Raw genomic sequence first — 26038 nt, 5'->3', positions numbered from 1 at the left:
ATATAACATAATGTGCTCATATATTGTTTTTTTATGAGAACATGCTCATATATTGGTAGTTTGCTTATTTAGTGTATCATGTAGGGAAAAAAGTGGACATTAAATTAAAATGGGCTTGAGACATTAGAAATGAAAAGAAATCAGACAAGGAAATATACAGAAATATAATATTTTTAAAAGTACTTACAACAAGAAGTGATATTTTATCTGATCCCTGCAACAAAGATGACAATCCTTCTCTAGGTAGTGTCCTCTAACTGCTAGCGGCCCACATTTCCTCTAATCGTAGAAGTAGTGTGTTACAAAATTAATTCCCAAGTGCACGTTTTTTTTCCACGGAAATTATTCGTATTTGTGAATTTATCATATTTGAAAATCATGGGTCACTGCTCCTACCACTAATACTAGTAATATGCCCGTGCTAACGCTACGACAAAATGGATATTAAAAATGAAACACCCGAAAAACACTGAGTATATAGTGAGATATACCCCCACAAAATATGCAATCACTGAAATTTGTCCGCAAAATGTTGGTTGAACCTAACATTTTGTAGCACGGACTCAATACATACACAAGACGGTACATTTTCATTTTAGACAGAAATCAAGCTTCATTGTAGTTTGCATTGAAGTTGAAAAATGAAAAATAAACACCACACTTCAGATCATGTAACCGGAGTACAATAATGTATATGAAATCTATGTTGGCAAGAAATAAATCATTGCAACAGAGAAGAAACTAAGCCTTATTTTTTTTGGAAATTCACTGAGTATAGCAACAATATCTTTACAATAGATTAATAATATATTACAGGTGCCTCTAATATTTAGAATAAAATAAAACAACTGCCATCTAATTTGTCTATTCTTCACTTCAAGGTTGATGATGCGCTGATGGCTAGCAGCTGGCAACTGAGGAAAATTGCTATATGCGAAACAATCTTCATGTTCTGACTTGAAAGTTCAAGACAATGTTATTTTGCAAGATAATAGGTATAACATCAAGATTGTGATGAAAATAAAAATGCTCTCAGAAGTATGGCAAATTGAAAAGGATGCTTCTCTCTTCCACCGATCCATTGGTCCTTTGGAGTAGATCGGTTCAAACAACTTATTCAAAAATGATTTGTAGGGAAAAAAAAGCATATGGCAATATGGAGCTAGCACTAACATGGCCTTGCATGACACGCTTCCAGTGTTCATGGAAGTCTAGGCAGATTATCATGGGGTGTGCAATATCTCAGCACCTTGAAATGCCATAGCCCTTGCACATTGGAAACAATTGATCCCAATAATCCCAAAAGAACATGGGTGATGTGATTCCACACTAATTGTATAAAAACCAAATAATAATCAGTATTGCTGCATAACTACTTAACAACACCAATTTGTGGTATACTTGTTTTTGAAATCTGCATTTAAATAGCAACAGTTACACCTATTGAGTTTCACAAATAAAAACGACATACCTAGTTACAGTGTATATATCTACTGTAGACTAAAATGACATCTTAGAAATATATTCATGTTTACCTTGAAGCCAGTGACGGTATGTTCTGTTTACAATTCATTTGTACTATCTTCTCACATGGATTGAAATTCAATACTTAAGCTTGACAAATATATTGCCCCTCAAATATTCCTAGGGTGACAAATACAGTACACATAATTAAAAACTTGATATTATTCACACAGTGCCCCAAATTTAGAAATTTCTTATAATAATATAGAAACCTAAAGTGATTTTTTCCTGGAGATTTGCTCAAAGTTATGAATTTAATTTTAGTTTATTTGTAACATTCATATGTTTGCCGATTGCAAGAAAACCTCCAATACTAAGAGCATCTTCCCTTATGGATATGGAATTAGCCATTTTTTCTGAGGAACACAAAACAATCAATCATACGTTGGTAATGCAGTGGTCTCCCAGCAGACAGGCTGCAGCTAAAGCAATTTTTTCCCAACAAAACAATCTGTCCGAGTGCCTTCCATGCAATATTTCTTTATAGAAAATAGGTTATCACCTATCATATGACCAAGATAAAAATGCATTGCTCCTATTAGTAATAGGCTAGCAGCACACTCTAGTTGGTTAGCCAAGGGCATACCATCAGAGGTGGGAATGAAACTAAAACAACTCTGCTCATCCTGCCAATCAGTAGCAGATCCTCCCAAACACTCTCTAGTCCCCTTATTCTGCAAATCAAGAGCACATCAATAATTCATTAGTCGTGCAAGGACAACATTCCAGGTTCCGAAACTGAAAAGATATAAGGAGTCATGGAACATTCGATCATTTGAAATAACAGATAAATCTATTACGAAGTAATAATAGAGTCTAATCTGAAACAATCAGATGTGTTTTGCACAGGTTTAATCTCATACTATATGCTTCGTGTACTAAAAAAATGTTGATTATGATATACACGGGTAACTTGTGGTCACCATTGTACAAGAAGAGACAAGACAGAGTGAATGTACTTCAAAACTCACACAGCTTAGGTCACGTAAAAAAGAAACATTTACACTACATCATTCACATTACACTAATAAATTAAAGAAAATTGTATCCCATTGTGGCAAAGGAACAAAGTGATTAAATACTGACAACTTATCATTTATGAACTTGGGTTCATGGAGAATTTTCTTTAATAAATCAGAAGAAAGCATTGTGGAATCTTCAAAATCCACACAGCTTAGCTCATGTAAATAAAAATGGATGGCATACAAAGCTTCTCTAGGTCAGGTCATACAAAGCAGAACTAAATATCTCATATTGCCCTCACGGGTCATGAATGTTGCCAAATAAGCTAAAATGCACAAAGAAAATGCTCTAATTTGGAACCAAACAGGCAAATGCATCATTCAAACAGATTAGTTCCTAATCTACCAAGGAAATGGCGTAGAGATTAGGAACAAATGGCGTAGAGATTAGAAAATGCTTTAATTTGGAACCGAACAGGCAAGTACAATCAGACCATGGTAAATTAGCAACTAATCCACCAATCTCTCTTTGTTGTTCTTCAAACAGAGGCTGATGAAGCACGGGGCGAAGAGCATCGTGGTCCCTGGGATGATCCCGTCAGGCTGCTCGCCTGTTTGAAAACCATTTCTTGAATGATGCATTTACCACGGACGCCCCAATCTCTACGCCAGCCTGGCCGAGCCTCCTGCCGATGTCGATGACGGAGGCGACGGCCGCGGCGGGGAAGAACTCCTTCCCGGCCCGGGCACCCCAGGAGGCGCCGAAGGGGACCACGGGGAGGTCGATCTCGAAGGGAATCCGCCGGCCACGGAAACTGCGGCGGTTGCGCCTGCAGCAGGCCGGTGAACCCCTGTGCGAGGCGGTCCGTGATGTTCTGGCGAGGACGCGGTGATTTTGCCTGGGGAGGGGAGGCGATCCGATCGGATTTGGAGGGAGGCGGGGAGCCGTTGGATCGACATCATCAGATGATTTTCGATCGTTGGATGTGTCACACGATGAATGAGAAAAATCATTCGTTGAACTATAGGGTAGACTAATAACCCCATCCTATACTTATCATTCTAAATAGTTTAGCACAAATTAAGATATGAGAAAGAGATTGTGGGTCATTTTGAATTGATGACAAAAATATGCTCTATCAATTTTTTTGGTAGTTTGAATAGTAAGTATGATGGTTTGTTTTGAAATCAAATAGAAGTAGATGGTAATGCCCATACTTAATTTTGGTCAGTTCTGTAACTTTCTTCTCTATATCATGAAATTTGGTTCCAATTGATTTCAATACGAAACTAATCAATTATATGCTACGCCTACCAAAATACTGATAGCGCTAAAACTTTGTAGAACACTAAACTAAACAAGCTCTATATTTCCGTTTATTTTAATCCAAGTAGGAGGATGATTAAGACCGGATGAAAAGAAATTTGGATGGAAGATAATCAATAGGGCAACCACTGCTCTGAAGTGAGAAATATATTTTAAACTCTAGAAATATACTCCTTTTGAGACGGAGCAAGTAAGGCTTACTACTTACGTTTGGCTTCGGGGGTTGGAAACTAATACTCTGCGCACGTAAAATGAAGCAAATTATTGGCACATGATTAATTGGTATTAGTTATTTTTTTAAAAAAAATGAATTAATATGAATTTTAAAACAACTTTCGTTTAGAAATTTGTTTGCAAAAGATATAGTATCTTTTAGTAGTTTGAAAAACGTGCGTGTGGAAAGTAAACTAAGGAACTCAGACTAAGAGGGTGTAGGGACTAAACTTTAGTCCTGTTATATCGGATGAATTTAGAGTATTAAACATAGACTACTTATAAAACTAATTACATAAATGAGATCTAATTCGCGTGATAATTTTTTTAAGCCTAATTAATCTATAATTAGCGCATGTTTATTATAGCATCACATAGGCAAATCATGGATTAATTAGGCTTAAAGAATTTGTCTCGCGAATTAGTCCAGGGTTATAGAATGAGTTTTATCAATAATCTACGTTTAATATTTATAATTAGTGTCCAAACATCCGATGTAATAGGGACTAAAAAGTTTTAGTCCCATGTAAACAGGGTCTAAGGGCCTATTCAGATTAATGACATTTTCAACCATACCATTATTTGATAAAATTGATAATTATGTGGCTAGGTTTAGTTTGTTATTAAATATTGGCAATGTGTATAGAATTTTAAGCTAATCACATCAAAAAATTGTCAATGCTAAAATTTTGGCAAATTAGTAATATTACCAAAATTTTAGTATAGTTTATTTTGACACCAATCTGAACAGACCTAAGTGATGGGAATAAAAAAAATATTGTAATTATCAAAATTTCTCCTCTTTCTGTCTCCCAACTCCATCCTCTCGAGCGAGCTCAATCGCCAGGAAGGCAGGAAGCAAGAGTACCCGCGGCTGTGAAATCAAGACGAAATCTCGTAGGGTTTTCTATCTGTATTCCCCATTTCCTTTTTCCCCTTTTGTTGAGAGGGGAATTAATTCCCTATTCCAGTTTGAAACAATTTTCGAGTTCCAAACTTCCAATCCTCCTCTTGCCCTACTGTTCCGCAGGGATGGATCCAAGAAATCGGCGGATCTGGATTCTGCAGTCGCAGATAGGTCTTTGCGCAACCGGAGGCGATGGGGGTGGTAGGTAATATATATATCCTTCTGGATATGTCCGGCTGCCCTTGTTGAATAATATGAAGAACTCTTTTCTGGAATGAAACACAGATGCATGGAACAGTGAGAAATAATGTGCGTTTTATTTTTTCATATATTCTGGGTGCTATAGAAATGCTACAGAAACTTCTGCCATGTTTCATGTTTTGCCTATTTCGGCACATTTGAACTTCTGGGTGTTCATGAATGAAATGTAGATCAAAGATGATGGATGATGGATTAATGAGGGATGAATTAAATATTATATGTAATAAAGCTAATAAATAGCTTAGGATAAGTTATATCAGCAATGCTGATGCAGAAAGTTTTTGAAGAAATCGTAGTTTTGGAAATAATCGATCCTATAATCTAGGGCAAAGAGTAATAATCTGTTTATTGTTCAGTAAAAGAATGAGGTGGCAATTTTCTAGTCCGTTAGATTAGGAATTGTAGCAAAGAAATGTTTTATTTTCCGCATGTTGATTGTTCAACACAGAACGGTGCAACGAGGAAAAATCATATGAAGACATTGACTAGCTGCAGAAAAATGCATTCTCTTTAATTGGAGGTGCATTGGTTTGACTACTCTTCCTGAGTCCTCACTCGTTTTCCCAACTAACTCCGTGTCTTCCCTCCTCTCATCATATGATAGTTCATCAGAACTGTTTCTTGCCACTTCATAGTATTCCTCCTTTCTGAATCTTGATATTGTTCTATAGAGTTGTCCTTGGTAGTAGATATCTGGTACAAGATGCCAGCTTCCACATCTTCAGCAACAAATATGTCTTTTGTCCTCACAAGCACAACAGAATTGGCCTCTTCGTATGATATCCACAGCTCCTCTGAGGAAGCTGCTATTTCCCAATATCAGCAGTGCTCTGATGAAGCTGGTATCCGCAACTATAAGCAACTTCTGGAGGACATCCCTGAAGATGGACTCGACCACTCAAATATCAGTATCTGGATTCAGGGGGCAGACTCACAGATGCTCGAGCTGTTCAAGAAAGAATTGGTGGCAATGATTGATCGGAGCATTCAAGAAATCAACAGCAAGCATGGGCAAGAACAAGAATCTGATATGCATTGCCTGCTGAAGCTTGCAGGCGTGATGACTATGTTGCCACCGTCATCTGATCTGCTCCCTGCTATTTTGCGTCTATACGCGACCCTTGAAATCTTCCCTGTCAACCAGGTATACGGCATCGCCAGTGAGCTCAAGAGGTGTGTAAGGGAGATTTTTCAGGGGCAGTGTCCACTGGCTCTAAATGGCATTTAGAGTGTGCCGCGGGGAGGCGGCATCCACAAGATTACTTCATATATGATGAACTATATCAAATATTTGTGGGAACATGATAGCTTGCTTAACGTTATTCTCGCTCAAGATGACGGGGAGAGCGAGAATCCCTTACACGATGGGAAATGGACGCGACTGGATTATTTTGTGCAGTCCTTGATCGGATACCTAGACTCCTTGCTTGAGACGATATCAAAGTATCAGTCAACAGAGTTTCAATGCATTTTCTTACTAAACAATGCTCATTTCATATTGGAGAAACTCGAGAAATTAGACATGAAGTCAGCGCTGCAACAAAGCTGGATTACGAGGCACCACAACCAGGTCGAGTATCAGATAGTGAGATACCTTGAGCACTCATGGGAACCAATCCTGTCATGCCTGGTTGCAAGGAAGAACATACTTTTTCCTTGCTTTCATCCGCCTCCTGTAACTGAATTTTACACAATGTTGAACAACAATTGTGCAGTGCAAAAGTACTGGAAAATTGAAGACCCCAAACTTCGGCAAGTGGTGAGAAAAACCGTATCATCCCGAATCACTCAATGTTATCAAGCATACCTGGGAAGGAGTGTTAAGAATCAGAAGCGTGCACACTACACCTCAGAGGAATTGGAGAATAAGTTGATGGAGTTATTCGAAGGGTAGACGTGCTATGCAACAGCTGTATTAGAGATTGAGAATATGACTGATGTTAATGGTGTTTCGTCTTGTGTATTCTATTACTGTTCACTTGTTCAGGATATAGTTAATGCGTTCTGTCGCTTTAGTTTACCATCCTAGTTTCTTGGTTGAATGTTGCTCCTATTGCGTGGTATTACAACCATCTACTGTGTGGTAATTTCTAGGGAGTAGCATTTTTTTTCTTGTCCTAGAACTACTAATTTGTTGAAGTATGGAGTGCAAACCTTTCTAAGCTTTAATCTGCAAGCAGCTAGTGCCTAAACAGTTGCAGTAATAATTCGTTGCTACACATTCAAAATTTCTCTATTAGGCGAAGTGAGCTTAGCTCAACTGGTTAGGTTTCTTGTGGTGGAACCAGCCCACCCGGGTTCAAATCCTAGATTTGACACGGGTGCTCGCATTTACGGCTAATTATTCTTTCAGTGGTAGGTGACGTACCCGTCGACAGCGAGGCGCCTGTGGTGACTTCGTCAATCTCAAGACATGCCGGCCCAGTCTTCCGGAGGTGCTCATAGGGGTAGGGTGTGCGTGTGTGCGTTCATAGGGGTGAGTGTGCGCACGTTGTGAGCGCCTGCGTTTGTACTGTGTTCCTCAAAAAAAAAATTTCTCTATTCGGCAAGTTTAGCAGTTAAGCTCCTGGGACAATTCTGTCAGTTAATATGGAGTTTATATTGAAGTGTTTCTGCTAAATTACTGGATGCAAATTCATTTCTAAATCAACCTATGATGCCAAATCCAAATATGTTTTTTTGTTATAATTAGTCTGGAATTTACTCTGTACCTACATCTACATTTGCAGAAGACACCTACTGAATTTTCAATTTCTTACTTGTTCAAACTCTCCAGTTAACCCTCCATATCAGTTTCTTCCTAATCCGTATGAAGCTCTATTTTGTCGGTTGATGTGGCCACAAAGTATATTGTCTGATTAGTATAACCTCACATGCTGTAAGCACTAGATAATATGAAGTGCCTTTCCCTTGGACAACTAACTGATTCTGATTTTAAGTTCCATACAAATTAGTCATGTGATGGTGACTGACTTGTACATTCATGGTCCATGACTTCATATGAAGTCTTTACTGAATTGCAGGTATAGATCTGACATTGAAATCCAACTTTTAAAAAGATATCTTCAAACTTGCTTTTGATAACATTTCATTTTCTCTCTTTTTCATTGCTATAAAGTGAAGTTATCATCAGTTGTAGGTTGAGTCACAAGCATGTGTACCGTGAGAAAATAAAACAACACTCTAAACATCATACTTGTCATTAAATAGCTTTGTAAGAATTCTCAAGAATATCAGTTTTTCTATAGATATGTTGACATTTGATGAGAGCTAGTATTAGTCAAATTCTTGACTGTTCGATACACCTTGAGATTTGTGCATCAGCTTTCGTGGGCTGCTAGTCTTAGCACACTGGGCTGCAGATGGAGAGGAAAAATTAACAGGTAGGCACGCATGATTTAGTAGTTTTTTCGTTGCTTAGATAATTTGAAATTGTGAAATTTCCCCTCAAAAAAATAGTAGTGAAATTAGGTCTAGATAGTCCCATGTGAGATTACAAAAATATTGTATGCAACCATTCCTGTCATTACATTCATTGTTAGTGAAGCTTACAAGTGTTAGACTGCAAATGAAATTCCAAGTTGCACTGTTATGGTCTATGCTAAGTCCTCTGTAAAAAAGAAAAGGAAAAAGAAGGGAACAAACAGAGTGAATTATTTTTTGCCTGGACAGGCAATAGTATTAATTCATCCTTCAAACAACTCACATAATTTGTTTCTGATGTCTTCCAGACTACGTCCAGATGACTTCTCTAAATTTGGATGATTCTCCATGAATGCACAATAAGCAGGCAGAACATAGTCACGAACAGTTTGTCTCAGCTCAACACGGAGCTTTGGATCAGGGACCTTCCAATGTGTCTGTGCATTGCAAGTTGTTTCAAATGATGAATTGAACTCCTTCATGGGTGAAGGATGAAGGAAATTGAAGGGACTTTTGGTCCTTTTCTTCAGATAAGACAGGGTCAGAGCCCATGTTGCTTTTATATAGTTCACTTTGTTCTGCTCGACTCTGTGCTGGTAATTTTGAATCCAATCAGCTGGTAGCATCGACCTTATATCTGCTTCTTCGATTTTCCGAAGTATGAAATGCTCATTGTTCAGAAGGAATAACCATTGTAAACCTTCAGATTTAGACACGTACGACTTAGACAGCCTGTAGAGCATGGATGTATGATCAGAGATCAGCATGGATATCAGGTGACCTGATGTGTTCATCATCCTCTCTTCTGCTAATGCATGGTCATCGTAACTGTGAGCAAGAATTGCATCCAGTGAACCTGTGTTTTGTGTTAGTGACATGATATATCTGATGAGGTAAGTTGTGACCAAATGTATGCCGCCTCCCTCTGGCATGTCTTCTGAACTATATGACTGAATTTGGACTCTTAACTGATCAAGTATTTCTTTTGTACCATCTTTTAGGGTGTGAAGAATTTTGTGAAGCTCACCAGTAAAGGATTCCTTGAGCTCTCCTGAGAACACTTCCTGTAGAACTGGAGACGCTTCTGTCAGAGCCTGGTGCATGTGCAACATGTGAAAGAACTTCTCTGGTGAACCATGCATCTTACAAACTGTCGATGCAAAGGTGAGTAATTGAGTGATAGGGTCTTTTACTGCTTTTGACAGTTCATCATGTGTCAGGCCATCACGGACAGCAAGATGCCACTGCATGAGTTGCTTGTGCGCAAATGACACTATTTTGCAGACATACCGCAGTTCATGAAGCCACTCGGTCATCTTATGTTTGATGCAGTTCCTCCATCGTGCCTCTTCATCGTTCCTTGATTGAATGCCAAGAATCCTGTCCATATCAGGAATGAAGTGGCAGTGACACCAATCACCAAATGGAGCCTGGTGCAAGTCCTGTGCATGGCCAGATTGTGTCAATTGGTTTGCTATCTTGTCAAGGTATATGAGAGATTCTTTGCTGACAATTCTGAAGCTGTCATTATCGAAGCCCGGATGCAAGTACTTCAGCATTAGATCATCAAGTTGTTCTGAGTCGCATCCGTCGTCTGTCTTGCTCTGAGCTTCTGAGAGGAGTGATGAAGATATGCTGCTGCGACTGGCATAATCATTCGGATGCCATCCTAAAAAATGGTAGTTGCTAGTGGGGAAATCAGAAACTTCCACAGGAGCAAACCCATTTTTCGTGGATGTGGAGATGGTGATACGCCTTTCCCTGCGTTATGCATCTTTCATTGCCATCGACACATTTGGAGCAACTCGAATAAGATTTTCGCGTAAAAAAGGATTGACCTAGTGCTGCTTCTGGGAAACAGGTACCTGATGAAGAATAGGTTTCCTCTATTGAGAACAAAGATCTTGCATGATGGATCAGCCTTTTCCAACACGGTGATCGTGCGATCTGTGAGCATCATATTTTTCATGCCTCCTTTCCTGGTCATTAAAAAGTGGAGTCTCTGATGATTTTGAATCAAGAGTTGTCACAATGAAAATTTGATACACTTCTACAGAAACTAGGGCAGTTTGGCATTAGAAATAAATGTGATTCTGAGTAAGTCGGCAACCTCATGAGTATACCTATAGAGGCCACCTCCCATGACGAGTGTTGTGATCTTGAGCTCTGAAACTAGCTCTACTAGACCAAGTTCAACATCCTCCTTCTCAGCTGTTAGCACCTCAGCATGGAACTGGAGAAGAAGAAGAGATGTAACATGTCTGTGAAATGGCCTGGATACATTTCTCACAATTGAATACATACTGGAAGCAATTAAACTTCACCTTCTGAGACTCGCAGACACGCAGGTAATCTCTTAGCATTTTCTCACCAGTTCTCGCCTCATTCTTATAAAAACCAGCAGGTAGTCTTGTTTGTGCTGAGCCGCAGATCACAGCAACTGTACTGTCAAAGAACACACTACAATAATCACACAATCACAGAGAGGGAGGATGCATACTAGGAATCAGGTTGGTTCTGGCTGGTCGGTAGATGCGGAGGAGGATCACCGTCTTCCCTGGTGGGGTGTTGCGCAACGTCCACAGAAGCATTGGCAGGCACAAGCTTTGGATGGGGCTAATTGCCACATAAACCTTCTCGCAATCATCTTCTATCATCTTTTGCACCATCATTGCATGATCTATCTGTGTACTCATTAGCAAAAGCGAGTATGAAATATATATACACCAAGTCTGGAACTAGGATATCTGCATCAGCAATTCAGCATGTTGCTAGTTTTTTATTTTTTATTTTTTTCGCTGCTATATTTTATATACTCCAGGAAATTCAACTCTGCATCAGGTCAAACTAGTGGGTTGGTTCACTCTGGGGCTGAGCTGTCGTCCTTGGGTTTCGAATTAAATAAAAGAAAAATACGGACCAACATATATAAGAATAGGTTTTTGCTTCAGCTTCTAGAATATATAATCAATAAATAATATTTTGGCTAAAAATACCGAGTTCATAACTGCAGTAGTTTGGGGAGTTTCTGGGTGCTGCGGATGGAAGATTCAGATGGAAGAACTTCAAGCTGTAATCTTGGAAGGTTTGTACTTGGGGATTTATTAGTCCAAGTAATGTTAAGTTATGCTATATGCATTGATGGGTGTATGATTTCATTTTCACAGGTTTAGCCATTTAGGCCAAGGAAATGTTTGGTTCACTATTTGAGGATTTTTTGGGTTGCTGCTAATATTTTTGAAACATGTGATGTCACAGAAACTTATGGATCATTTGGAGAAGTGGTAGCTTGACCCAAATGATGAATTATATATTGCGGTTCATCAGAACTTGCTTTTTTGCTTATTGGTTATATTTATCGATCAAGTTGCGTTACTGCCTGGATAAATGAGCGTGATCGCTGCTTGACAGAATATAACTGTCCTTTTATGCCTATCCCATACCAATTATTTTAATGATTTAAATAAAAAAAACAAGAATGCTTCATCACTCATATGACTATCTGAATGAAGCAAACTCGATCTGTGGTCGTCCTGGTATTTAATCCTGTAGGTACAAGTTCCATACGGCAAATGGCATTTTTTTTCTCTGTCATACATATGATGCACTTCTCCCTATTTTGCATGAATTATGCAATCTGCCGTAGTGGTTTTCAGTTTGGCTAAATATTTTATTGTGTTCTTACCCTATTTCTTCAGAAATGTATGCAGCTATCAGGAAACCATTTTCAGTAACAATGTAAGCAGATCTTGCATCACAATCATCTGAAAAAGCATCATTTGACATTTCTTGTTTTGTTATTTTTGGGCGTCTGAATCAACTAGCTATTTACTCATGTTTCTTTAGATGCTCTGAAGACTACATTATTTCTTTAGGCTGAGTTCTAAAATGCTTCTTGGGTTGGCTACTCCCTCGTTCTTATCAATGTGTTGATGCGTCGTCTCATTTCACGTACCGCTGAAAATCTAATCCCAGAAACAGTTCTAACGAAGCCTTGTTATTAGTTGTTGCTTTTAGCCTGTTGGTTGTAACAAACGATTAGCTAGTCTCTAGTTGGTGCAGAGGCCAGGGGTTTGTGGACTTATTGTTCTACTATTAAAAAAAGAAGCATTTTCTTTTGTTTAATGGGAACATTGATACGTTTATAAATACCCTCATTAGTTGTACGAGTGAAGGCACACAAACAGTTTCAGAAGATAATAAGATATGATTCTCCTAGCTTATATGGCTTCATGTTTTTCTTATACTTATACTTACCAGCCAAAATTTGAACCTCAATTTGAAGCTGATTTTAAGTTTTTTTTTCATCGAAGTTTATTTTTAGCCTTTGCTTTTAGATCACTAAGAATACATATATAAAGTTTTTATTCACAAATTACTTTTCGTTTGCAAATATACCATTTGCCAATTACCTAAATAAACTTTCCATGGCACACCTATATAGTGGGTTTGAAAACTTTATCATCTATATTGCACACTTTTGAATACCACTTTCTATAGCAGTTCATCTGCTAGCTTATATCGCAATGAAATTTTGAATTTTAGAACATTATTTTATGGGGTTTTTTCATCGTCGTATATTTTTTGTCCTATCTTTTAAAATGTTAATAACACAGATATATGGATTTTATGGATAGTATTTTTTTTTGTTAGAGTTCATTTTTCTACTACCACCTGATATCACAACTGAGCAAGATAAATCAGTTCTCACTCCGTCCCATAAAAAATGGGGTGGCTAGCTCTGAATTTTTCACAATTTGGTCCTTTTGAAAAACTTATCTCGCAAATAGACCTCTGGAAAAACTTATCCCAGAAATAGTCCTTTTTGGGCGCCAGTGGCAGAGGGAGCGCGCAGTGGCTGGCGTCCCCCCCCCTCCCCAGGCAATTTTTTATTTTTCTTTTATTTTTTTGATATTTTTTCACGCTTAGGAACACAAAGAACCAACCATAGAAAAAATAAACTCAAATGGACGAAATATTTTACCTGTAGAATTTTTTCTCTCCTCCTCTCTAGTGTAGAGGAGAGAGATGTGCAACTTTTTTTATTTTTTTTCACACTAGAACCCATAAGAACCAACCATAAAAAGCATAAACTCAAACAGATGAAATATGTGACCCGTAGAATTTTCCAAAGCTCTATCGGAAAGCTTCTCGCTTCGAAAACACAATCTTGCAAGCGGAATTTGGAGGTTTTAATTTTGCCGAACCCGGCAAAGTGGGAGAACTGGATGTAACTTTTTCTGTAGATGTCCGTGGATATATTATTTGCTTGATTCCGAGTCCGTATGAGAAATTTACGCCTGTTTTAAGAAATGACACCTGAATGTAAAAAAAACTCAAACCCTAACTTTTTTTTATAGGATGCAAAAGATGTAAAAAAAAGCTCAAGAATGTTCGAAATCTACAAGTTTTATTGTTGATTTTAACACAAAATTTTGGTGTGAATTAACACAAAATTATTGTTGATTTTATATTGGAGATTTGTTAACACAAGATCTTATAAACTCTTATAAGATTAGCTCTAATCTTATCCAACAAAACTATGTATTTTATTTTATTTATAGGATTTTAGCTCTAAGGTGAGCTAACGTGTTCGCATAAAATATTAAAAAAAATATCCATTCGAGAAACAGGATTGGAGATGAGAGGTGGGGGGAGGGGGGCGGCGCCAGCCATGCTGGCACCCTCCTCTGCCACGTCGGTTCGCGTGTGCCACGGTGGCAAGGGACGGCGCTAATCATCCTGGCGCTATCCTGTTGGACCACGGTGTCAGCCACTCTGGCGCCTCAAAAAGGACCATTTGTGGGATAAGTTTTTTCAGGGGTCTATTTGCAAAATAAGTTTTTAAAAAGGACCAAATTGTAAAAAATCCAGGTGGCTAGCTGACGCGTGCACGCCACTAGCGTGCACTCCCACTTAACTACCTCTATTAGTTAACACTTAACATTAATAACAGTAATTATGAAATATTCTGAAGATTTTTTTACTATCAGATTGAAAATTTTTTAAGTTAGATTTGAAAACCATTTGAGATTTAAATTTTAAAGTCAAAATTTGAAAACTTTCAACTCAGATTTGAAAACTTTCAACTCAAGATTTGAAAACTTTCAACTCAGATTCGAAAACTTTCAACTCAAGATTATAAAACTTTCAAGTCCAAATTTGAAAATTTTGAAAACTTTTAACTTGAGATTTGAAAACTTTCAAGTCCAAATTTGAAAATTTTTAAGTTAAAATTTAAAAATTACTAGTAAACTAATCACTAGTAAAAATAGGAAACTAATCACTAGTAAACTAATTACGATTTTTTCTCCTACCCGTGCAGCAGCAAACTGCGAAAAAAGAAAGAAAATAAAAAAGAAGAAACAGCGGTAGCAAACTGCGCCAAAAAAAAGAAAAAAGAGAAAAGAAACGTGTGCCCGTGTGCATGGGCCGTGTGGGCCGGAAGTGCGCGCCGGCAACGCGCGCACGCAAATTAGCATTCTCGATAAAAAATCACCCTAGTACCAGATGTAACTAGTAATACGAATCTGGACATACGAATCAATACTAGAATATATCACATCCGGTCCTAGATTCGTTTTTTATGGGACGGAGAGAGTATGTTTCAATGTTTTCTCTATAGTTAGGTGCAACAAAAGAAACTAAAATATAGCAGTCTAGAATGTGATTAGACTTATCCTATAAGGCTAGATACCCTAGATACCCTCTTTCAATGTCGGTTCCTTCCTAGTCATGCCCCATGAGCTTCTATTTTCCTGATATAATGATGAAGGTGACTAGACCTAAACTAATAGTGATGATGACTATCTTAGGATTTTGAGATGATCCACCTCTTTCTTCGAAGCTACGTGTCATTTCTAAGACGAGTGATAGCAGGACATGTACATGCTACCTCACCACTAAGCTCGTCGTGCTATTGACCTCAAGCCGCACGTGTCACACCTCTAAAGTTAAATCCGCTTAACGTCACGCACTCAGCTTCACACCACCGTTGCCACACACCTAATCTCTGGACTTGGATACTCTATAAAAATGCATTTGCAGTAGCAGCCAATGACATATAAAGCCACGCATGTCAGTGGCGGCTATTGTACGAGCAATTCTGCAAACAATCCCCTTTGATAATTTCCATGCAAACGAAACGACCAGCTCTACCTTGATGTGCAACTGTATGACCTCGTGGCCTTGCACCGCTGGCCGACACATGCCCATCAAAGCCTTTGCCAAATTTTAGTTTGGGAGGAAGATGTGGGAGATTGTGTAAGAGAAGAGAGAAACTAATGTTAATTTGTTTATTTTGTGCATCCTAACTATAAAAAAGGAGTGAAGATAAATTAAAATAGGCTTAAAATCTCTAAAACAGAGAGAAAACAATGTAAAAAAATTCAGCATTTTAAAATGGTTAACTTTCAGAGTGACAAATTTTTTTTCAAAGGCCAAGTAATGGCATTATAGTACCCTTTACATTTTTGGCTTTGTACTATTTCAGTTTGATCATTTTAATTTTATAATTAATAATGAATAAATAGTAAATTTACTGTGTTAAATCTCATCCATCATAAACAATGTAGAATATATGAATGATTAACCTAAAGGGAGCATCACTTTTAGACGTTGTTTGATAGAGACGGGCAACGAGAAAGGCATTAACACACAATTAATTAAGTTTTAATTATTATAAATTTTTTAACAATAAATTTATATGATATTTTAAAACAACTGGTTTTCTCACGAAATACGCCGCTCGCCGGGCTCGAGATCGACACCGCTCCGTGGCACTATCGAACCACAATCAAGACGGAATCGGAATCCGCTCTTTCGATTTCCCCATTTCGATCTTTTTCTCTCCTTTTCTTTTGATGAGAGAGAGAGAGAGAGAGAGAGAGAGAGAGAGAAAGGAATTCCCCATCCAGTTGGGAGGGACTAATTTCGAGTTCCAATCCACTGTTGCGCAGGTATGTGCAGATCCAATAATTTCTTGGCCGAGCCGATCTGGATCGGAGTGAGTTGCGGCTAGGTCTTGCGCAACTGGAGGCGAAGGGGATCCGGTCCATATGGTTGTGGATCATCTCATCTGGATGAGCAATATTGCAAAAGCGACAACAACTTGGGTCTTAGCCCGTTTGGTAATGTACCCTTATCTATATAGAAAAAAAATAAATAATCCCTTCTCTGGAAGAAAAGGGGATTCATTTTGACTGGATCAGTGGGAAGCGATGCGCATTTTTCTTCAAATTTTGAGTGAGTGTTCCTACACAAATTTATGCTATGGTTGTTGAATCTTTTAGCCCATGTCAACTTGTGTGGGTAGTTGTTCTAAACAAAAAACTTCCGTGGGTAGCCATTTTTCTAATCTTGAAGGCTAGGGGGAAGAGATGTGTACTCCGGTGCAAGGAAAAAGCATCCACCTTGACTCGCTGCAGAAAATTCCATCATTTCTTTAATAGTGAAAAAGAAAAAAAAAACAGAACAGAGATGACCTTGATTAGCTGCAGGAAACTTCCTTTCATGAGTCCTCACTCGTTTTCCCAACAACTCCTCTCATCGTATAATAGTTCATCAGAATTGTTTCTTGCCACTTCATACGTTGATAGTATTCCTCCTTTCTGAATCTTTGATATTGTTCTATCTGGAACAAGGATGCCAAGTTCCACATCTTCAACAGATTTGTCTATTCGCTTTGCAACCACAGAATCCTCTTTGTACGATAGCCACAGCTTCTCTGATGAACCCGGTAATGTCTCCCACTACATGCAACTTCTGGAGGACATCCCTGAAGATGCACACGATCCAACAGATATCGGCACCTGGATTCAGAGGGCAGACTTGCAGATGCTCCAACTGTTTGGGAAAGAATTGGTGGCATTGATTGATCGAAGCATTCAAGAAATCAACCGCGAGCACGGCCAAGCTCGAGGAGCATCTGAAATGCGTCGCCTGCTGAAGCTAGCTGTCGTGATTACCATGCTGCCAACCTCGCCTGATCTGTTGCCTGTCATACTGCGTCTGTACGCGACGCTCGGGACTTTCCCGATCGACCAGCTAAACGGCATCACCAAAGAGCTCAGGAAGTGTGTAAGGAAGATCTTGCGACGGGTATGTTCACTATCTCAAACTCAAAGTGGCCTGTACCATGTAGCGCAGAGAGGTGGCATCCACAAGATCACTCTGTACGTGATGAACTACGTCAAGTTTTTGTGGGAACATGACAGCGTGATCAACAATATTATTGCTTATCAAGCTGATGGGGAGAGCGAGAACGGTGAGGAATGGACGCAGGTGGATTCCTTTGTGCAGCACTTCATCGGACGCCTCGACGCCTTGCTCGAGAGGATGGCGAGGCATGAATCGATGATGGGGCTGGAATGCATTTCCTTGCTGAACAATGCCCATTTCATATTGAACCGGCTTCGCAAGCTAGAGGTGAAGTCTGCACTGCAGCAGGATTGGATTCTCAGGTACGAGAACCAGGTCAAGCACCAGATCACAAGATACCTTGAGCTCTCATGGCTACCCGTCATATCTTGCTTGGATGCTCATACACCGACGCAAGCACTGTTCCCTTGCTTTCATCTACCCCTGACGACTAGGTTTTACGAGATGCTGGAGAGCACTTGTGCAGAGCAACAGAACTGGAGAATTGAGGATCCGAAACTTCGGAACAATGTGAGGAAAGCTGTTTCATCCCATGTCGTCCAATGTTATCAGGCACACTTGCAGAAGAAGGGTATGAAGCTCCATAAGTATATCCCCCAGGAAATTGAGAATAAGCTGATGGAGTTATTCGAAGGGTAGACTGCTTGCTGCAAAAGTTAGATTATATATAGAACCAGAATCAAACCCCTGTTAATGCTCACTACAACAGTTTTTGATTATTTGTACAATCAGAACCAGTGTGAAATTTCTGGTAATGCACTTTCCTCTTGTGTACTCTTGTATTCGTGTTCAGGACGGCGAAATATTTTACTATGTTCTTTCCCTGTTTTTTTCCCCCAAAATGCAAGTGATTTAAGAAGCCTCTGCATCAGAATCATCTAGAAAACAACATTTGACATTTCTTTGCTTCGCTACTTTTGCTTCTGAAGCAGTTACCTCTTCACTCATTTTTTTTCTGTGCCATGCCATTTTTGGCTTAAACCTTTTGGTAAGTTGAGTTGGCGATTAGCTAATCCCTAGTTGGTGCGGAGATGTGTGCGTACTCCAAACATTACACTTTGACATAATGTGAAACAAAAAAGTATTTTATGATTTTATCCAACATTACTGTCAACTCAACTTACGCATCAAAATACGCAATTACTGGCAAGTAATGTTGCATAATGAAAAGTTAATTTAACAATCATTGAATTAGTATGTGTTACAATTTTCCTTGCATGAATTGAAGGAACAAGAGAACAAGTAAGAATTTCTTTTTGTAATCATAAAAGTATCAACTCATCCTTCAAACAGTTCATTTAATTTGTTCCTGATATCTTCAAGATTGTCCCCTGATTTCTCTAAATTTGGATGCTTCTCCATGAATTCACAATAGGCTGGCAGAACATAGTCACAGACAGTTTGTCTCAGCTCAATACGGAGCTTTGGATCAGGGACCTTCCAGTGCATCTGGAGTCTATACTCTGTTTCGAAAGAGGAAATAAATTCTTTCAAGGGTGAAGGTTGCAGAAAATTTAGTGAAATGCTGATCTTCTTGTCCAAACAAGATACCACAGTAGCCCATGTTGCTTCTATATATTTCACTTTGTATCGGTTGATGTTATGACAGTACTTTTGAATCCACTCAGTTCCTATCATAAGTTTTATGTCTCCCCGCTCAAATTGCTGAAGAATAAAATGCTCATTGTTCATAAGGAACAGGTACTGCAATCCTTCAGGTTTGTACAGCTTAGACTGCTTCTGAAGCATCGAGCCAAGATCGAATATCAAGCCAGAAATTAGGTGGCTCGGCAACAGCAAGTTGATTCCGTCAGCTGCCAACAGATGGTCACTATGATCATGACCTAGAATGGTGTTCAGTGAGCTGGTGTTATGTGCCAACAATGTGATATATCTCATGAGGTATGTTGTAACCAAGTGTACACTGCCTCCTGGTATGATCGGTGAATCATGTGATTGAATCTGGACTTTCAGCTTACCAAGTATTTCCCTTGCAGAGTCCTCCAGCGTGTCAAGAATTCTGTGAAGCTCTCTGACGAAGAACTCTTTCTGTTCTCCCAAGAGGGCTTGTTGGATCATCGGAGAAGCTTCTGACAATGCCTTGTGCATCTGCAACGTATGGAAGAGCTTCTCCGGCGAACCATTCACCTTACTGACCGTCGACGCAAATGTGAGCAATCGATTGATAGGCTTGGTTGCAGCATCTGAGAGGCCTTCAAGTGTCAGGCCACTAGAGGCACCATCATGCTGCTCCTGGATTTGCTTCAGTGAGACTGATACAATCTTATGGATGTACTCCAGTAGATAAATCCACTTGATTGTCTTGTCCTCCATGTAGGCCTTCCAGTACACCTCCTCAAGGTTCATCGAATCGACTCCGAGGATCGAGTCGATACCGTGAATGAACTGGCGGTTTCTTACTTCCTCATTGCAGCTTACATCGAAATTCAACTGGCGCAAGTACTGTGAATGGCCAGACAGTATGATCTGGCTAGCTATCTCATTTAGGCCATGGAGGGATTCATGTCTGATAAGGCTGAAGCTGTCATAATCGAACATGGGCATCGCATTTTCGAAGAATTGGTGGTCTAGATTTTCTGGATCAAGCCCATTGTCGGTCATGGTTTGTGAGTCGGTGAGGAAGGAAGAAGATGTGACGCTGCTGCGGTCATCATGGTGCCAAGGAGGAATGAAGCTGAACCAAGGTATGTGAGAACCTGCCATAGTAGGAACATCACTATTCACAGAGATGGGGATGCTTGTAGTCCTGGGCCTGCAAAACATTGCATCTCTGGTTGTTGACAGCATTTTCCATTTTAAAAAGTACAAGGCAAAAAACCATGAACATGGTTGGAATTATTGAGTTGCTGTAGCTAGTTATACATTCATTTTATCAACAAGGTAGCCCGCCCAAATACGCGGGCATAGGGTCGTAGGCTATGTTTAAAGAACTTATAAATGTGGACCATCAACCGGAGGATATCTACCACGCTTTAAAAGTATACTATTTCTCCATAAATTTTATTTACTAGAATTGCTTAGATAATTTTTCTAAGCTATTTGTTACCTTTATATTATAAAATATTTAATTCATACCTATAGGAAATTGTTTATTTAAAACAATGACTAAAAAATTAAGCGTAAATTAAAAGTAAGGTATTTTTCCTACTCCCTCCATCCCAAACTATAAGGTATTTTAGGTGGATGTGACATATCATGTTCAGATTCATAGTACTAGGATGTGTCACATCCATCCAAAATCCCTTATATTTTGGGATGGAGAGAGTAGGAAACATATTAAAAATGTATTAATGTAAATATGAAAAGTATGCATCCATATGAAAGTAGTTTTCATGATAAATACAATAATGTTATTTTGACTTGTAATAATTTCATAATGGAGGGAATAGTTTTTTAGAATATCACTCATAGCTAGGTTCATTTTTATTTTTACAATTATAGATCTAATTTAATTATTATGAGGTGATGTACGATGGTAAAATCTACTACTATACAATTATTATTTTCATATTTTCTTATAATTGTTACAACCCAACGCTAACAAATTTCTTTTTTGCAAGTTAAAATATAATTAAATATGAGTTTTTACCATGTAAATTAGTGATACATAAGCAGATGAAAAATTATCTCTATGATTTAGATGTTTTTAATTTTTATTATAAATTATGTTTTCTAACTAACATAAATTGGAAATTGAAAGGAAATTGGAGGGCGTGAAGGAGCGGACGGGTGTATGCGTACGTGATGCGGAAGCACAAACTGGATTACATACAGGCTAGGGGTGGGGCCATGGAGATTAGCATGTGATTTGATCTGATGGATCAAAATAACAGGCCCGCCGAATTAAATGAAAACTGAAGGCTAGATGTTTTACTTTATTCTTACAATTTATAGCAATTTCTTTAATATATTAGAGTGCCACGAGGCGTTATAGGAGTATTTGTAGGAGTACCACGTGGCGGCTTAAGAGCGTTTGTAGGATGTTTAATGGACTTTTATAGTATATAATAGATAAAGATTTGGCAGATTGTCGCATTTATGTAATGTAACTGTTATGTCTATCTACAGGTGTAGATGCCAGAATTTTTCTTGTATTGTCTTAGAAAGAAAAGAAGCCATGAATACTGAGTGCTCCTCAAAGAACAACTACCTGATGGAGAATAGATTTCCCTTGTGGACAAACAAAATCTTACAAGATGGATCAGCTTCCTTCTCCATGGTGATTGCTAGCTTTGTCCTTTGGGTGCTTGTTTTCCTGCCAAGAAGAAAAGGTGCAATAATGCATCACATTGTTACAAGAGCACCGATCAGTTCGGAGAATTTTGTTAGAAATGGAAATTGAAGTGATAAAAATAAATAACTTTGGGAGGGCTGGATACCCATATATGCCAGCTCCCATGATGAGTGTGCTGATCTTATGCTCTTGAATTGCCCCTATGAGGCCATGCGCAATGTTGTCATTCGCAATCATGAATGCCTCAGCTTGAACCTGTAATGAAATATCGGCAAAATGAGGTGGTTTGCTAGAGACATTCTCTGTAGCGAAATATCGACAAAATGAGGTGGTGAGGTGGTTCTCTAGAGACATTCTGTACACAAAAGCTAGAGGGAAATGCAGATTGCAGAGACACCAACAACCAACAGAAGAAGGAATTTTATTCAGTGATATGTATAATGAGCTTGATTTTCCACCTTTTCAGATGTGCATATGTCCAGGTATTGTTGGAGAAATTTTTCAGTAATCCTCCTCTCTTGCTGCCGGTAAGAAGTGACTATTTCATCCTTGAGAACAATTGAAGGCACCTTTGCTCCTGCTGGAATACAAAATTGGGAGGATCTTAATCTCAAGTATCTCTTTTTTTTTCTCCCCACAAATTCGGCCACCACCCACCAACATCACAACAAAAACGCCTTGCGAAAAGCTATATAGGCTAGTGGTTTCAGTGACCTGACTAGCACCCTAAAGTCCTGAGTTCATGGTACGCTATTTACGAAAGGTTTTTTTTCTTTTCTACAAGGTGTTTCATGACCATGGGTTGAAATTTCGGTTCGAAAATTTTGGTAATTTCGGCCCCCACTGGCAAGCAAAAATCTCCCCAAAATTACCTGTTTTTATCAAATATTTGTAAATTTGATTAGAATTTATTTAAATTCAGTTAAAATATGTTAAAATTCTTTTTAAAAAAACAAAATTTCGGTTCTTTCGGTCCCCACCGGCAAAAACCCATGTTTCAAAATTCAAAACCCTCATTACGACACATGAAACTTATATGCACTGAATCATCACCATTTCCTTGAAAGAAAAAACAAGAGAAATTAAACAATGGGAAGCCTCACTGAAGATTGGGATCATGGTGGCTGGCCGGTGCACATACACGAGCACCAGCAGCGCGGTCTTCTTCCTCCCCTCCGGCGCCGGGGCGTGGCGACGCAGCGCCCACCGCAGCGTCGGCAGCGCCTTGTTCCTGTTGCCGCTGACCGCCACGTACACCACCTTGCCGCCGCCGCCGCCGTCTTCTTTCATCTCCATCTCTGGCAACGGCGACGGCGACCCCGCCGCCGCGTCGTCGTCGGCCGCCGTCGTTGGCACTGGCACCAGCGGCACGTCCATGCCAGGCGCAGGCGCTTACGTTTACGTTTCTACTGAGGTTGACGATGATGCACGAAAACAAGAAAACACATGATTGATAAGTTTTAATTCTTCCGTTTCATATTTATATTATAAGATTTCGCTCATATTTATACAGATGTTAATAAATCTAGAATATAAACAATGCTAGAAAGTCTTATAATATAAAACGGAGGGAGTAATTGTTATAATTTTAAAAGGTAAATTTATTTGATATTTTAAAATAGTTTTTTTAATAGAAAGTTATTACACGAAATGTATTGGGTATCCCTTAGAAAAATGTGACGACGAAAACCGACGTAAAAATTATATCTAAATCAGAAAAGAGCTGGGCTTTAATTTGATGTTGGAACATGATGGTGATCTCTAAGCATTAACCTATTATATGGATCATTTTTTTCAAAAAGTAGATTCTTTTTTAGGGTCCTTTTCAATGTAGATAATGTTGCCGTATTGGTTGCTATCCATGTCGATGTCGTTGTTTGACTTTGAGGATTGCATGTACTGCCTCTGTTCCAAATGGAATATAGGTCGAATATAATTTTAGCTTAAAAATTATGTTTAACGACTGAATTTCACCTTATAATTACCATAAAGTTTTATTTTGGTCTAGGACCATATCCAACTTTTCACCTTAGACCAGGGATTTTTGCTTTATGTTATACATTGGGCTAGCTTTTTGCCCCTTCCCTTTAACATATGCAGTCGTCACCGTCAATGATAGAGCCATGTACAATACCGTGGGATCAGCTAACCCCACAGCTTTTCTCAAACACCTTGGTGAATCACTTTTTTTTACAATGCAAGTCCACTGAAATTTACAAAGATCACCTTACTGTTGTATGATGTTATGATATTAAGTTAAAAATGATGATATCGAGCTAACAAATGATGCATGTCGTAAACTTGAGTCGACCATCATGTACCTTTTTGTCAACTTCGGATGGAGATTATCGAATAGAATTCAGTAATTTAGGATTCTTTTATCTTGTGTTAGTGTCTTTTAGTTTGTGTTTTCTTTATATCAATCAGTGTGTGCTGAATTTGTTTTTGTGTGGACTTTGTAATAATTGGTGTAGCTCGTTGAGCAAAGGCCGAATTGTTATTCCATTATAAAAAAAAAGATGTTATGGTATGCTATATGGTATAAGTTCTAAGTTCTGACTCCGCATCGTCCAACTCTAGCGAGTCGCACTGGGCACCTTCTTGCCCTCCTACTGCCGGCATCATCAATCAATGCCCATTCTAGCCAAAAAGAAAAAAAATGATACCATCATGGTACGTACATATTTAGACCATGTTTGAATCCAGGGACAATTTAAATCGGATGTTTGAAAGTAATTAGAAGTTTTAAACGTAGACTAATAATTAAACCCATTTCATAACCTTAGACTAATTCGTGAGACGAATCTATTGAGCCTAATTAATCCATGATTAGCCTATGTGATGCTACAGTAAACATTTGCTAATTATATATTAATTAGATTTAAAGAATTTTGTCTCACGAATTAGTTCTCATTTATACAATTAGTTTTATTATTAGTCTACTTTTAATACTTCTAATTAGTGTCCAAACATCCGATATAACAGGAACTAAAATTTAGTCCCTGAATCCAAACACCACCTTACTCCAGCATGGTACTACCTCCACCTCCGTTTTATAATATACGACACCGTCGATTTTTTGACAAATGTTTGACTATTCGTCTTGTTTACAATTCTTTTATGAATATAAAAAAATGTTTAAGTCATACTTAAAGAACATTTGACGATAAATCAAATCATAATAAAATAAATGATAATTATATAAAATTTTCAAATAAAACTAATAGTCAAATATATTTTAAAAAGTCTTACCGAAATTACCGAATCGGGCCACCACTTGGGATGGGAATGGCTTAGCCACCCGGCTTCGAATAGGAGGGGGTTTAGCTCTGGATCCTGCATGTCCCACCTCATTCATATCTAAAATCGTCAACAACGTATTTCAAAAAGTTAACGGCGTCCCATATTAAAAAAGAGAGGGAGAAATAAATAATGCCATAATGAAACCTTGTAGGTGTATCTTCGAACAGGAGCAATCCCAAATTAACTCCAGCCCTCAAATTTGTTGCCTCCGCTTGCTGCTGCTTCTGATGGACAGAAACTAAAAGAAGCCAGTGAGACGAGGATAAGCTAAGACAAGACGTGGCATTGACTCATGGGCTCGATCGATCTGCCTAATGCTGCTTCAATCTCATCCTATGCTCGAGCTTGATGGGAAAATGATATTGTGATCTGATTTGCTAGACATCTTTAATAACATTTTATTTTTCTTCTACTCATTTTTAAGCGATTGAACCAATAATAATTCCTCGCCCCTCCTCGTGTTCTCTCTATTATATTAATTATATATGTTAATAAAGGGCACGGTAATCTTTAACATCATGCTTTAATATGTCTTTGATGAGCTATAAAAACTACTCCTTTGCATGTTAAGCTACATAATGCGTTTGTATTCTATTGTGTTTCTTGTTTTATTTTTGAGTTACATCTATATATTACTTTACATATTACTTTGACTGAGGGTGTGTTTAGTTCACGTCAAAATTAGAAGTTTGGTTGAAATTGGA

At 38.5% G+C, this 26038-nt stretch overlaps 3 protein-coding genes and 2 long non-coding RNA genes across 9 annotated transcripts; 3 read left to right on the top strand and 2 right to left on the bottom strand.

Moving 5' to 3' along the window:
- Window positions 1-1240: 1240 nt before the first annotated feature.
- On the bottom strand, window positions 1241-3556 carry LOC127778748 (uncharacterized). Of its 2 annotated transcripts, XR_008018559.1 has the most exons (4): window positions 2981-3556; window positions 2111-2198; window positions 1536-1644; window positions 1241-1329 (listed from the first exon to the last, which is right to left on the bottom strand). It is a non-coding gene; the product is annotated as an uncharacterized LOC127778748 (long non-coding RNA). The 2 variants fall into 2 exon arrangements; XR_008018558.1 differs by lacking the exon at window positions 1241-1329 and having other exon boundaries at window positions 1411-1644.
- A 1238-nt stretch (window positions 3557-4794) lies between these two features.
- LOC127780074 (uncharacterized) lies at window positions 4795-8913 on the top strand. 3 transcript variants are annotated; one of them, XR_008018772.1, is made up of 3 exons: window positions 4795-4923; window positions 5057-5242; window positions 7554-8913. XR_008018772.1 is itself a non-coding variant. In XM_052307028.1 (2 exons), the coding sequence occupies exon 2, from the start codon at window positions 5898-5900 to the stop codon at window positions 6420-6422; it is 525 nt and encodes a 174-aa protein (XP_052162988.1). In that variant the 5' UTR covers window positions 4795-4923; window positions 5057-5897; the 3' UTR covers window positions 6423-7538. The 3 variants fall into 3 exon arrangements, 1 of the variants encoding a protein (XP_052162988.1); XR_008018771.1 differs by having other exon boundaries at window positions 7548-8913; XM_052307028.1 differs by lacking the exon at window positions 7554-8913 and having other exon boundaries at window positions 5057-7538.
- A 7447-nt stretch (window positions 8914-16360) lies between these two features.
- LOC127779380 (exocyst complex component EXO70A1-like) lies at window positions 16361-18961 on the top strand. Its single transcript, XM_052306115.1, has one exon. It carries the CDS (start codon window positions 17261-17263, stop codon window positions 18413-18415), a length of 1155 nt encoding a protein of 384 aa, XP_052162075.1. The 5' UTR covers window positions 16361-17260; the 3' UTR covers window positions 18416-18961.
- A 93-nt stretch (window positions 18962-19054) lies between these two features.
- Window positions 19055-23464, bottom strand: LOC127779379 (exocyst complex component EXO70B1-like). Of its 2 annotated transcripts, none has more exons than XM_052306113.1 (5): window positions 23135-23464; window positions 22490-22611; window positions 22177-22286; window positions 21948-22052; window positions 19055-20549 (listed from the first exon to the last, which is right to left on the bottom strand). In XM_052306113.1, the coding sequence occupies exons 1-5, from the start codon at window positions 23406-23408 to the stop codon at window positions 19055-19057; spliced, it is 2106 nt and encodes a 701-aa protein (XP_052162073.1). In that variant the 5' UTR covers window positions 23409-23464. The 2 variants fall into 2 exon arrangements, with proteins under 2 accessions (XP_052162073.1, XP_052162074.1); XM_052306114.1 differs by having other exon boundaries at window positions 22490-22608.
- Window positions 20335-21822, top strand: LOC127779381 (uncharacterized). The gene is made up of 2 exons (XR_008018653.1): window positions 20335-20481; window positions 21498-21822. It is a non-coding gene; the product is annotated as an uncharacterized LOC127779381 (long non-coding RNA).
- Window positions 23465-26038: the final 2574 nt, after the last annotated feature.

This window comes from Oryza glaberrima, chromosome 7 (genome assembly GCF_000147395.1).
Source record: "Oryza glaberrima chromosome 7, OglaRS2, whole genome shotgun sequence".
NCBI classification, from domain to species: domain Eukaryota; kingdom Viridiplantae; phylum Streptophyta; class Magnoliopsida; order Poales; family Poaceae; genus Oryza; species Oryza glaberrima.
This window is presented reverse-complemented; position numbering and strand designations above follow the sequence as displayed.

Bases quoted from the DNA above. Each gene is read 5' to 3' on its own strand.
- LOC127780074 (XM_052307028.1), top strand. From the start codon at position 5,898: ATGCCAGCTTCCACATCTTCAGCAACAAATATGTCTTTTGTCCTCACA.
- LOC127779380 (XM_052306115.1), top strand. From the start codon at position 17,261: ATGCCAAGTTCCACATCTTCAACAGATTTGTCTATTCGCTTTGCAACC.
- LOC127779379 (XM_052306113.1), bottom strand. From the start codon at position 23,408: ATGGACGTGCCGCTGGTGCCAGTGCCAACGACGGCGGCCGACGACGAC. The intron at 22,612-23,134 runs GTGAGGCTTCCC...TTTGTATTCCAG, and splicing joins CACCATGATCCCAATCTTCA to CAGGAGCAAAGGTGCCTTCA. The intron at 22,287-22,489 runs GTGGAAAATCAA...ATTTCATTACAG, and splicing joins ACATATGCACATCTGAAAAG to GTTCAAGCTGAGGCATTCAT.